This window comes from Tamandua tetradactyla, chromosome 6, assembly GCF_023851605.1.
Source record: "Tamandua tetradactyla isolate mTamTet1 chromosome 6, mTamTet1.pri, whole genome shotgun sequence".
NCBI lineage: Eukaryota > Metazoa > Chordata > Mammalia > Pilosa > Myrmecophagidae > Tamandua > Tamandua tetradactyla.
In genome coordinates this window covers 51,912,409-51,924,295 of record NC_135332.1, presented here as the reverse complement: position 1 = coordinate 51,924,295, position 11,887 = coordinate 51,912,409, and the positions used below count along the sequence as shown (strand labels likewise).

The window sequence follows — 11,887 nt, the reverse complement described above, 5'->3', positions numbered from 1 at the left end:
CGCCGGAGGGGCGGAGGCAGGCGGCCAGGGCTAGGCGGGGGCTCGGGCGGCTGGGGGCGGGGGCAAATGGCTGCGCGGGGAGGGGCCGGGAGGAGCCAAGAGGCCTAGAGGGGTTTGCGAAACTGAGCGAGGCTGTTGGCCGGCGGGAAGGCCGGCAGCGGCGGGAGAAGCGTTCGGGGCGAACCGGCCTGAGAGGGAGCCCCGTTCCCAGAAAAGCTTGAGGAGGGCGCCTAGAGGGCAGAGGGCAGAGGGCCGGGAGGGCCAGCATGCCCCCACTGCTGCACCCCGCCCTGCTGCTGGTCCTGGGCGCCACGCTGACCTTCCGGGCACTCCGACGCGCGCTCTGTCGCCTGCCCCTACCCGCGCACGTGCGCGCCGACCCCCTGCGCACCTGGCGCTGGCACAACCTGCTCGTCTCTTTTGCCCACTCCATTATGTCAGGGGTTTGGGCGCTGCTGTGGTGAGTGACCGACTATGGGAGTGAAGGTGGCTCGGGAAACTCGTGCGGGGCGCTGGGACTGGCTCCCGCATTACCTCTCCATAACTCACTGGTGGGCGGAGGCCCTGCCGTCTCACCTGATTCCCCGCTTGGAATTGTATCCAACCAGCAGAGACCGCAGCCCTTGGGAAGGGGGATCTCACCTGGGAAACCCGAAGCACCCAGGATTCCACCTAGGGGCTCCTCGCTCCCCAGGCAGTCAATGGAGCGAGAGACTGGTCGCTATTCCCCCAATGACTGGCAAGGGTAAAGAGGAAATTGAGTACTGAAATGGGAGCCTCCCTACTCCTTTCCAGTGTATGGCAAACTCCGGAGATGCTGGTGGAGATTGAGACGGCATGGTCGCTTTCCGGCTATCTGCTCGTTTGCTTCTCCGCAGGTAAGTCTTACACAGGAAAGAATTTGGTGGGAGGACAGGGAGAATTCTCCTCGGGCTCCTTTCATGATGCCTTCCCCATCCTTCTGCTTAGGCTATTTCATCCACGACACAATAGACATCGTGGTGAGTCGTCAGGCACGAGCTTCTTGGGAATACCTTGTCCATCACGTCATGGTGAGAAGCAGGGCCTCTGGTATATACCTGGTATAGCCAACTTAAGAGTCACAGCCTTTCTGAACCTGGGGAGTAGGCCATCATCTTTTGAGCCGAGTCCCACCCTTGTCCTCTGTCCCTCATGCTATAATACTGAGGGCTGGCACTGCTCTTGTGCCCATATTCCGCGTTTTAGGCCAGCAATCCATGGCCTCACCTAATTAACTCCCAAGCCAGGACAGGAGTGGAGATTCTATCATGAATGAAAATAAGCACCTTACCCACAGTAAACTTTATTCCAGGATGAAACATAATCAAGGAGGAATTTTCCAGCCCCCAATTTGATGTTTGGTTAATTCCAATTTCCAGGCAAGTTTTGGCACCTGGGCTCTTTAACCTGTTCCCTCCCTTGTCCTGTAGGCCATGGGTGCCTTCTTCTCAGGAATTTTTTGGAGACGCTTTGTTGGTGGAGGTGTCCTAACACTACTGGTGGAGGTCAGCAACATCTTCCTCACCTTCCGCATGATGATGAAGATCAATAATGCCCAGCACCTCCTCCTCTACCAGATCAACAAGTATGTCAACTTGGTCATGTACTTTCTCTTCCGCCTGGCTCCTCAGGCCTACCTCACCCATTTCTTCCTGCGTTACATGGGCCAGCGGACCCTGGGCTCCTTTCTGCTGGGCATCCTACTCATGTTGGACATGATGATTCTTATCTACTTTTCCCGCCTCCTCCGCTCTGACTTCTGCCCCAAGAGTGTCCCCAGCCAGCAACATAAAGACAAATTTTTGACTGAATGAGAGCCACAGGGCCCAGGACAGCTAAGGAGAACAATCTTACAAACTGGACTTGCTCCAAACCTGGGGCATTCTCTAGGTCAGCCTCTCCACTTGGAAAGTCTGCACCCACACTATTGAGAAAACTAATGAAAGCACTCCCTCTGAAGTCCTTGTCCTTTCTTGGGCAAGGGGTGAGGGAAGCAGACAAACCGGTTGGATGGGTGTGTGAAGACGGGTGCTACCCAAAAGCCAGCCAACACATACTGCCCTGAAATGGATGCTAATGAAGGCTGAAATTATCCCCACCCCACCCCAAACTAGCTACTGGTTTAATGCACACAAGGGGTTCTTATCCCTATGATTGATGTAGCTAAAGCCACGTGACTAACCCTCGTCCCTGGTACCTAAGTGACTCCTGGCAGGTTTGTTACAGTGAGTGTGGTGGGGTGAAACAGTATTCTAAGAGGGTAGTAGACCAGAGTCTTCCCCAAGCCCTATATCTAAGATGTGTACCACGCTATGGTTTTCCCCAACCCAACAAGAAACTGAGAAAGACAGGAAGCACATATATGGTCAAAAAACATATATTTAGAATTTGCCAGCCGGACTCAGGTTAGATGATTCCAATCTGAAAAAGAAAAGGGAGCTTTGTTACTGGAAAATTAAGTTGGAATGTCATGGTTAGAAAGCAAAATGACGGTAGGGGTTGTGTCAAGGACAGTCAGTTAAAACTAATCATTTAAAGTCAGGCTTTGGTCGCTAACAGATGCATCATTTATACCTGGGGTGGAGGTTAAGGCATCTATAAAACACAAAGCTTACTTTGTTGGCAACATCCAAAGCATCATAGTCAGGAGCCAGCCGAACATATGCCTTCTTCTCTCCATCAGGCCTGGGGTGGAAAAGGAGTCTGTTTTTGCTGCCCTCACTGTCCCACCCAAACCTCCTCTCCCTCCCTGAATCCTTCTGGTGCATCAGTGGTTCCTTTGTTCATGTCATTTTTTTCCAAATAGTGATTTTTCCATCATTTGCACAGACTGTGGCTAGACAATCCACTAAGCCACAAATGAACCCAATTCCTTTTTATGGGAAAGGTCAAAGGATCCAGGACCTTTTAGCACTCAAACTCGGGTAATCTGACAAACTGTCTTACTCTATGCCAACAGATGTAGGGACAAAACAAACAACTGAACAACAACCACAACAACAAAACTCACACACACAAAAAACAAGCACCAAAACCTCACAAATCAATTCCTAAGGAGAGGACAACTGATGCCCCTTACAAAGGAGTACAATCACAGCAACAGCTGCTCATTTCATCAGGTCTGCAAACCATCCACCCTACTTATAACTCCAAGAGCAGCATCAAGGAATTTCATGTCATTTAGGCTCTTGGCTGTGGTCCCAACCTCCTCCCCACTCCATGAGGCTCCGCTCACCTGATCAGAGTGTTGACCTTGGCCACGTCAATATCATAAAGCTTCTTCACAGCCTGTTTGATCTGATGCTTGTTGGCCTTGACGTCCACAATGAACACAAGAGTGTTGTTGTCTTCAATCTTCTTCATGGCTGATTCAGTGGTCAGAGGGAACTTGATGATGGCATAGTGGTCAAGCCTATGGAAGAGATAAGATGGGGTCAACTGGCCAGGGCCCAGTAGGGGCCCCTGTTTTGGAACAAAAGGCCAGGAAAGCACAAGTGCATCAGACAATGATAGCAATCATTTCTGTCAGACTTTGGTCGCTAACAGGTGTCATCATCTGCACTCTAAAACCTAGGGACCTGGAGCTCTCATCCTTTAATTAAGGAATCATCTTGAGTCCCAAACACTTTCATATTCACTATCTTATTTGACCTCAACATACCTAAAGGTCAAAGTAGAGTTTCACAGGAAGGACTTAAGAGGTTATGCAACTTCCCCAAGAGCACAAAGCTAGACAATGGAATCTTGAAACCCAGGCCAGGATTATACAGAATGCTAGTGCTCCTCTGTGAAGCCAGACCAACTTTTTCTGCCCCATTTGGTTGCTGAACGCTGGCTCTATGCTCGAAGGCCACCAATTTTTAACAGCAACTTTAATTTGCAGCTCAGTTTAAACTTGGTGGCTTGTGTAAACCTAAAACACAGCATTTCCCCTGAAATTCAGACAAGCCAGGCTCTGCCCACCCAGACACTACTATGCAGTTAAGAGTCAGGTCTCAATTTATCATTCTAAATTCTAGGTCGAATAGGAGGAAAAAAAGTCTTTCATCAACACAATCCATTCTGCTGTCTTTCCTTAAGCAGTGGGAGTGGCAAGAAACCCATTGGTGACCCCCACCATGGCTAATTAATTTCTGATCCCCAAAGCCAGTTATTAGCAGTAACTTAACACCAAAACACCGAAGTGTCCCAACCTTTCCTTAAGCACACCGTGAAATTTTGGGAGAAGCGTATGAAAAGCTTTCTGTGTATTGTTGTACTGAACACCAGACCAAGATAGAAAACTTCTAAGTCCTACTCGATATTCCCAAGAAAGCGGATTTTCAAGCCCTGACTACATATGAGCAGTAACTAACGCGAACAGAAAATCTGAGCGACTCTGAGTTGATTTAAACAGAATTTCTACCAATATTATACAGGGGCAGTACTGACTTGTTTCTCCTGGGGGCGCTCTTCCGAGGATATTTGGGTTGTCTTCTCAGACGCAGCGTCTTGGGCCGGCGGAATGTTGGTGAAGTGCGGATCTTCTTTTTTTTGTGGCTGTGAACACCTTTCAGTACTGCCTTCTTGGCTTTCAAAGCCTTTGCTTTGGCTTCGGTTTTGGGAGGGGCAGGGGCTGGGAGAGAAGGAAACAAAACGAGATGCAGGATTCAAAAATCCATTACTTCTAGCCTCAAGACCTATGGTGGATGCCCCTGGGCACACGCGCATCAGTGGTTCCTTTGAAGACATCATAAGTCTCAGGAGATTCAATTTTTTTTCCATCATTCGCACGATACTGAAGGCAGAAAAGGCAAACTTGGAATAACTCTAAGGGTACGACGAAGAAAAAAACGAACCAGCGCTGATCGAAGCACATTTCCTTGCCAGACTAGGGAATATGCTACGAATTTCATATACACCACCGCACAGCCACTCTGCGGTGGAGCGGGGGGGGGGGGGGGGGGCGGGTGTTACACAGCCCCATTTAACAGTAAAGGAAAACAGAAAAATGAGTAATGCTGGGGGCAATGATTTCCTATAGGTCCGAAGACACGGAATTCCCCAGAGAATGAATCCGAATATCTGGCTCTCCCCGGCGAGTGATGCCGGCTTGGCCTACTTCCCCCAATCCTCTTCGCTAGAGCGCAGTCCATGTGGCTGGGGCCGCGCGGCCCATATACACTGTGGCACTGCCCCAAAGCAAGCAATTGCTGCGGAGCAGACCTCTGAGGGCTTAAAGCCCCGCAGCCACCCTCCTAGTTCGCTCGTTCTGCCGGGGGTCAGATAAACCTGTTGTGACCACCACCACCCACAACCCCAGCACACACCTTCCTTCTTCGCTTTCGGCGCCATCTTCGTGAAAAGGGTTTCCGAAACTGGTTCCCACGGGCTTATACAGCCAAGTCTCACCGAAGACTCGCGATGCTTTATTCTTACAGCGGATTGGGTAATCTGTGGCGTGGCGCTCGCTGGGAATGGTAGTTAGGTTTTCCTTGCGAGAGGGACGAGGCATGCACTAGCCCGCCCCTCGCAAGGCTCTAAAGCTTCTTGGGAGTTGTAGTTTTGCGAGGGACACAAGTTTATGTGCTCAGACCTGTGGCTTGGTCCTGCTGCCCATCGTAACCAACTTCCGGCCTCAGAGAAGAACTTCTGTGGTAGGAGACTGTAACACTGCAAACTGGGAACTATACACTTAGGTTGACTTGGGGAGAGTGAAACAAATTTTGAGAACGTTAGAGCAGGATTTTCCTGGGCCACCTCCCTCTGGTCTGTGGAAACTGAAGTGCAGAGAGGGGACCTGGTTTATCAATAACACTGTGATTTGGTGGCAGAAGTAGTCCAGTCAGGAGGAGTGGAAGAAGAAAGTATCAGAGGAGTTACATGGCGGCCACATCTGCTCTCCTTTATCTGTGACACTGTCAGATTCCATGCATTTTCCCTATGATGCTCTGGTTCTACCAATGTTTCAAATATCCAGTGCACAGATTTCCCCAGGATTTCGCTGGTCCTTCCTGGGAATAATTTCCTCCCTTAAAGTCTCCCCTACCCTAATCATCTTTGCATCCTCAGATTCTTAGTAATGTTCAAGTTTGCCTTCTCAGAGGGTCTGTGCCTCTCCACCCCGCCCTTTCCATCTTCCTTCTATCTTGGAACCTTTAACCTGAGATTGATTGTCCGCTGCTCCTTCTTTTATCCTGCAGGACTTTGCAAAAAGTCCTTTGGGAGGAAGGGGGGCTAGATTCCAGTGGCGTCATAACAATGAACGCCTAAACCATTGGGAAGTCTCCGAGCCCCAGAATAGTGTCCACCTGGAGCGGCGGAGTTCCCGGTCCACCTAGCCTTTCTTTATCCTCCATAGGAGGGAGGGAGGCAGCTTGGTTTTCTGCACCCCCAATCTGCACAGCAGACTTGGAGAGGATAGATTTCTCTCTCTTCGGTGGGCATCCAGTTCACTGGCACCCCTTCTGTGTGCCCACCTCCCACCCTCACTCCCTACTCCCCCCTCCAGGGCAGAAGAGCAAGTGGGAGCAGAACTCTATGAGTCACGTCCTGGCCCAGGAGTTGAGAAGGGAAGCGCCGCCTCCCCGGTGCCCCTTCTTCCCCCTTTTCCCTCCTCGCCGGCTCTTGGCCTCGCCAGATGCTGCGCAGCAACCACGGATTCCCCATCATCAATTCAGCTGGGTAAGGGTCTCCATGGGGAGTTGCAGCCCGGCATAGAGGCTCAGGGGAGAACGACCTGGTGGTTCTCCATCTGACAGGCTCATGCCTGGGTTGATTCAGTCCTGATGCCCGATGAGGAGTCTGGAGGAGGAGCCAGAGACTGGGCAACCTAGGGGAGAGGAGGGGGCAGGGGCCGGGGCAGACAGCGAAGTCCCGGACTGCCTTGGAGAGGGGCAGTGGGCGGCCCTTCTCCAGGAATTTCCGGGGATCATGTTACAGCGCCCGCGGAGGGCCACCCGAGTGGGATGCGACGCAGTGCAGAGGCCTGAGCCCCTCGTCCCCGCCTCTAGAGGCCCGGGGGCCCTGGCAGCGCCGCCCCTGCCTACTCTGTCCCTGTGTGGCGGGGCCGCTCGGTGCCTCGGGGCCGTTCTGTCATGGTAGGGACGCCTCAGCCCCGAGTTGTCGTCGAGTCTCCGCGGCCCCGCATTATTGTAGGGTCTGCGCGTACCCGGCCGTCCCCGGAATAGGACTCCCCGCTCCCATCTGGCGGTGGAGGGATCTCTCCGACCCCGAATCGTCTTTGGGACGCCTCGGCGCCGGGTGATCTCACCCCTGTAGCCGGCAGTGGTCGTGGCGTCTCCTAAGCCGCGGGCTCTCGTAGGCCGCCCGTGGCCCCGAGTTATAGTCGAGACAGCCAGGCCGCCCGGGATTTTCTGGTCCTCAGAGGCCCGGGTCGCCGGGGCAGATCCGGCCTCCGCGCCTTCGCAGGGCATCCCGCTAGGACGCAGGCAAGATGAACATCCTGGCTCCGGTGCGAAGGGACCGCGTCCTGGCCGAGCTGCCCCAGGTAGGCGCCAGGGCCACGTCGGGCGGCTGGCTGCGGCAGGGTATGGGCGGGAAGGAGGCGGCACCAGACGGGTTGTTAAAGATTGGGCGGACTCGTGCCACCCAGCTAGGCCTGCTGCTTCTGGGTGGTACCCCGGGGCTGCCTGGCTGCGGGACAAGGGAGTGGGTGAGGCCTGTTCTCCTCCACCCCTCTCACTCAGTGCATGAGAAAGGAGGCTGCTTTGCACGTGCACAAGGACTTTCACCGCCGGGTCACCTGCGCCTGCCAGGAGCACCGGACGGGCACCGTGGGGTGAGTGAGAGACATTTTGTGACAAAGGGAATCCCAGGAAACCCTGTAGCCACAGCAGGGGTACACAACCGCACCCTTGGAATTAGATTTCAGACTCTGCCAGCTGTATTTTTAAGCCCTTATTTTCTACCTTATTCCCAAAAGGGTTGTTAAGATAGTCCTATGAGAAAGAGTAAAAATGCCCAACATGGGGGTGGTGCCCAGCTCAGGTCCCCCCATACACCTTCCACTGAACTCCAAGGGTAGGGGACTCTGCCTAGGGGGATGACTCCCATTTTGGGTTAAAAAAAAAAAAGTAATATTAATAATTGCTACCATTAACTGAGCACTTACTGTGTACCAGGCAGGGTGTTGATTACTATTACTGTGTATTATCACAGGGAAAACACCATTACTTTTAAGAACCAGCCTAATTTCAGAGACACAAAAAGATGAGAAAAAGGTTTATTAGAATATAGGACATTTAACTCATTTTAACCTCACAAAAACACAATCAAGTGAAACTGAGGCTCAGAAAAGCAAAGTTAACTTGCCCAAAGTCATGTCATAAGTGTCCAATCAATGACAGAGCTGGCATTCAAATTCAGGTCTCTGATTCTGAAGCACAAAGTGCCCCTTCTCCCCAGCTCATCTGTCCAGGCAGCTGCTGTGAGGCCTGGTGTCTATGATAATCTTGCCCTAGGTGCACCTACCTTTTTGTACCTTGTTGGGGGCATCTAGGGTAAAAGGACTGTTGCCCACATCTCTTGCCTACTCTTGTGTCCAGCAGATTTAAGATCTCCAAGGTCATTGTGGTGGGGGACTTGTCGGTGGGGAAGACTTGCCTCATTAATAGGTAAGAAAGTACTGGAAGTGGTTTGGGCCAGGAGAAGCCAGGTGGACTGGGCTTAGGGCCAGTGCATCTGATGACTCCTTAGGTTCTGCAAAGACACTTTTGATAAGAATTACAAGGCCACCATTGGAGTGGACTTTGAGATGGAACGATTTGAGGTGTTGGGCGTTCCCTTCAGTCTTCAGCTGTGAGTGCTTCCGCTATCCCTTCTGACCTTCCCTTTCCCTAGTACCTACCCCCCATCTCCCCACACGCACCTGTGCTTTACTCCTCCTTCCTCCCAGTTGGGATACTGCTGGACAGGAGAGATTCAAATGCATTGCATCAACTTACTACCGAGGGGCTCAAGGTAAAGGGCTGGGTAAGGTGGGGTAGATGGGTCTTAGAATGCACGTGGCTACAAAATTAGGGTTGTGGAAATGAGCCAGCAGTGCTTTCCCCGTCAACGTGGTGCTGTTTCTGCCACTCTTCCAGCCATCATCATTGTCTTCAACCTGAATGATGTGGCCTCCCTGGAACATACCAAGTATGTGGGGATGCTGAAATATAATAGGGTACTCTGGGAAGAGAAGATTCAGAAAAGATGGGTGGTCAGAGGCATGTTGGGGAAGGAGAAGAATGCACCTAAGACCAGTAAGGGGATAAGTGGACATATGAATGTCTTAGAGGGGAGCCAGTCAGGCTCACTCACCCCTGCCCCTCTGTGGCAGGCAGTGGCTAGCTGATGCACTCAAGGAGAATGATCCTTCCAGTGTGCTTCTCTTCCTTGTGGGTTCCAAGAAGGATCTGAGTGTGAGTGTGCCAGTGGGGGGTTGGGGATGGGGAATTGCCCAACTTGGTGGGGGACACTCCCCCGCCAGCTGACTCTGACTTTCCCTTAGACTCCTGCTCAGTATTCCCTAATGGAGAAAGACGCACTCAAGGTGGCCCAAGAGATGAAGGCTGAGTACTGGGCAGTCTCATCTCTCACTGGTGAGTCATAGGCATCAGGCCTTTTGTGGCTCCACTCCCTCCTACCTCTCCTTCTCACTTCATCTCTGTCTCCAATGCCATTTGCTCCCTGTGTCAGGTGAGAATGTCCGGGAATTCTTCTTCCGTGTGGCGGCACTGACTTTTGAGGCCAACGTGTTGGCTGAGCTGGAGAAATCGGGGGCCCGGCGTATTGGGGATGTTGTCCGTGAGTGCCCACCTGGATGAGGGTGGTAGAGAGTAAAAGGAGAACTCCAATCCCTGCTTCACATATTTTCCTTCTTCAGGCATCAACAGTGATGACAGCAACCTCTATCTAACTGCCAGTAAGAAGAAGCCCACATGTTGCCCATGAGGGGTGAGGGAACTGCCCAGCTCTGGGGCACTGTGCCAGAGCTTGACCCCTGGACATTTGCACTGACTGTTTTTCTAGACCAAAGAGCTGCTCTTTAGTGGCAGTGCCCCCTGAGGGTTACCTGCAGACCATGCTAATCATTTCCTGTCACCAGGTACTAAGCCAGAGACTGGATGCCCATCCTGCTCTCTAGAGGATCTCCAGGGTACAGGGTGATCCCTGCTGCTTTATTCTTCCTGCGGGGCCTTTGAGCATGAGAATGCCCATGATCCCAGCCTCACAGTGTGCCTTATGTATTAAAATCTGTTACTAACACTTTGGGAGCTGGAGTCTTTTTGTTGGAAATGAGGGATGTGAAATGGGCAGGGCTGTATGCAGATCTTGGGAATTACAGTCTCTTGATGGTATTCTGGCCATTCCTGGCCCTTGGGCAGGCCCCGGGAAGACTGGCGCTTTGGAGGCTGCACTGGGCTCTCACTGGGTGTGAGCTGATTGGCTGGCTTTGGGAATCCTTTCCTCTGGTCTCTTCTCCCTGTATGCATTCTTGCGTCCTCATACTTGGTGCTTTTATGAGACCCAAGTTTTTATTATTTAAAAAATTTTTATCATACCCCTATTTGTTTTTATATTCAAATTTCTACCTTTGGATATATTTCTAGATTTTTTTTTTAACCCTCATCTTGTCTTCCCGAGGGTAACACAGAAGTGATTGAGTTTTTGTTGTGTTTTGGATTGACCAGAAGACCCAGGGAGGGTGGGTGCCTGGCTCTTATTAGAAACCCTAATTTGAATCTTCATTGTCCACCCTTACTAACAATGAGAATGCAGGTGAATCAGTTATCCTCTGTGCCTCAATTTCCACATCTCTAAAATAGGGCCAGTGATACTGAATACTGTGAGGTTGTGTAGATGAAATAAAATAAAGCACTGACACATAGGAAGAATTCAAAAAACCTTAGCTATTATGTTAATCATTTGGGAGAAGAGTGACTGAGACCCTGTTTTACTGTTGGCATCTGATGAGTGCCAAGGATTGGCTAACAAAGGAGGGACCCATGTGGCCTGGTGTCATTTGGGGAGGTCATGGAGAGCCAAGGCTGGAACACGGATTCTGGCTCCAGGTTCCAGGTTCCAGGTTCGTGTGTGCCCTGTCCTTTCAGTTCCTGGTTCCGTTCTTGCCCAGCCATGCTCTCCTGGAAGTGTGGGCTTTTCTGCATACCTTGCTGCTACTTATAAAGACCTTCCTTCTCCTGGCTTCCTCTTCCCTGCTGTCATGGTCAGGTTCATGTGTCAACTTGGCCAGATGGTGATACCTGTTTCTCTTGGGCAAGTGCTGGCCTGTCTTGCTATGAAGACATTTCATAGAATTAAATCATGATCACGTTGACTGCATCCAAAGCTGATTCCATTTGTAATCAACCAAAGGGAGTGTCTTCTGCAATGAGTGATGCTCAGTGTAATCACTGGAAGCCTTTTAAGGAGGTTGCAGAAGAGACAGGCTCTCTTCCTGCTTTGGCTGATGAGCCTCTCCTGTGGAGTTTGTCCAGACCCTCCATCTGAGTCGTCAGCTTCACAGCCTGCCCTATGGATTTTGGACTCGACGTTCCCACAGTTACATGAGACACTTTTATAAATGTTATATCTACAGATATTTCCTGTTGATTCTGTTTCTCTAGAGAATCCTAATAACACCTGCTGTTCTAGACCTCCCTAGAACTATGGTGGAGGCAGCGTCCCTACCCACTCAGACTTGCATCTGTATGATGGTGAAATTCAGGTCTGACAGAGCATGGGCAGAGAGAGGGGCTCCTGATGCTGGAAAGAAGATTTAAACATCACCCTCTACCCTTCTCTCTGTCCTGGTTCCGGAGCACTAGTGCTATGAGAAATTGAGGGTCCTAGAATGCCAGTGATGTGGCTCTAACACTTT

At 51.2% G+C, this 11,887-nt stretch overlaps 3 protein-coding genes and 4 non-coding genes across 11 annotated transcripts; 2 read left to right on the top strand and 5 right to left on the bottom strand.

The window, feature by feature from the left end:
* The first annotated feature begins 117 nt into the window (after window positions 1-117).
* On the top strand, window positions 118-2,841 carry TLCD1 (TLC domain containing 1). Its single transcript, XM_077165345.1, has 4 exons — window positions 118-460; window positions 796-878; window positions 970-1,052; window positions 1,452-2,841. The coding sequence occupies exons 1-4, from the start codon at window positions 267-269 to the stop codon at window positions 1,833-1,835; spliced, it is 744 nt and encodes a 247-aa protein (XP_077021460.1). The 5' UTR covers window positions 118-266; the 3' UTR covers window positions 1,836-2,841.
* Window positions 2,383-5,452, bottom strand: RPL23A (ribosomal protein L23a). Its single transcript, XM_077165349.1, has 5 exons — window positions 5,331-5,452; window positions 4,453-4,636; window positions 3,257-3,433; window positions 2,637-2,706; window positions 2,383-2,442 (listed from the first exon to the last, which is right to left on the bottom strand). Exons 1-5 carry the CDS (start codon window positions 5,353-5,355, stop codon window positions 2,428-2,430), a joined length of 471 nt encoding a protein of 156 aa, XP_077021464.1. The 5' UTR covers window positions 5,356-5,452; the 3' UTR covers window positions 2,383-2,427.
* LOC143689274 (small nucleolar RNA Z17) lies at window positions 2,530-2,596 on the bottom strand. The gene has a single exon (XR_013178719.1). It is a non-coding gene; the product is annotated as a small nucleolar RNA Z17 (small nucleolar RNA).
* LOC143689264 (small nucleolar RNA SNORD42) lies at window positions 2,784-2,848 on the bottom strand. Its single transcript, XR_013178712.1, has one exon. It is a non-coding gene; the product is annotated as a small nucleolar RNA SNORD42 (small nucleolar RNA).
* Window positions 3,515-3,584, bottom strand: LOC143689273 (small nucleolar RNA Z17). The gene has a single exon (XR_013178718.1). It is a non-coding gene; the product is annotated as a small nucleolar RNA Z17 (small nucleolar RNA).
* Window positions 4,726-4,794, bottom strand: LOC143689263 (small nucleolar RNA SNORD42). Its single transcript, XR_013178711.1, has one exon. It is a non-coding gene; the product is annotated as a small nucleolar RNA SNORD42 (small nucleolar RNA).
* A 36-nt stretch (window positions 5,453-5,488) lies between the features above and the next one.
* Window positions 5,489-10,272, top strand: RAB34 (RAB34, member RAS oncogene family). Of its 5 annotated transcripts, none has more exons than XM_077165342.1 (11): window positions 6,585-6,684; window positions 7,388-7,510; window positions 7,710-7,801; window positions 8,568-8,636; window positions 8,719-8,820; window positions 8,918-8,982; window positions 9,108-9,159; window positions 9,344-9,425; window positions 9,515-9,605; window positions 9,703-9,810; window positions 9,890-10,272. In XM_077165342.1, the coding sequence occupies exons 2-11, from the start codon at window positions 7,457-7,459 to the stop codon at window positions 9,955-9,957; spliced, it is 783 nt and encodes a 260-aa protein (XP_077021457.1). In that variant the 5' UTR covers window positions 6,585-6,684; window positions 7,388-7,456; the 3' UTR covers window positions 9,958-10,272. The 5 variants fall into 5 exon arrangements, with proteins under 5 accessions (XP_077021455.1, XP_077021457.1, XP_077021458.1 ...); XM_077165343.1 differs by having other exon boundaries at window positions 6,597-6,684; window positions 7,409-7,510; XM_077165344.1 differs by having other exon boundaries at window positions 6,656-6,684; window positions 7,432-7,510.
* The last annotated feature ends 1,615 nt before the right edge of the window (window positions 10,273-11,887 follow it).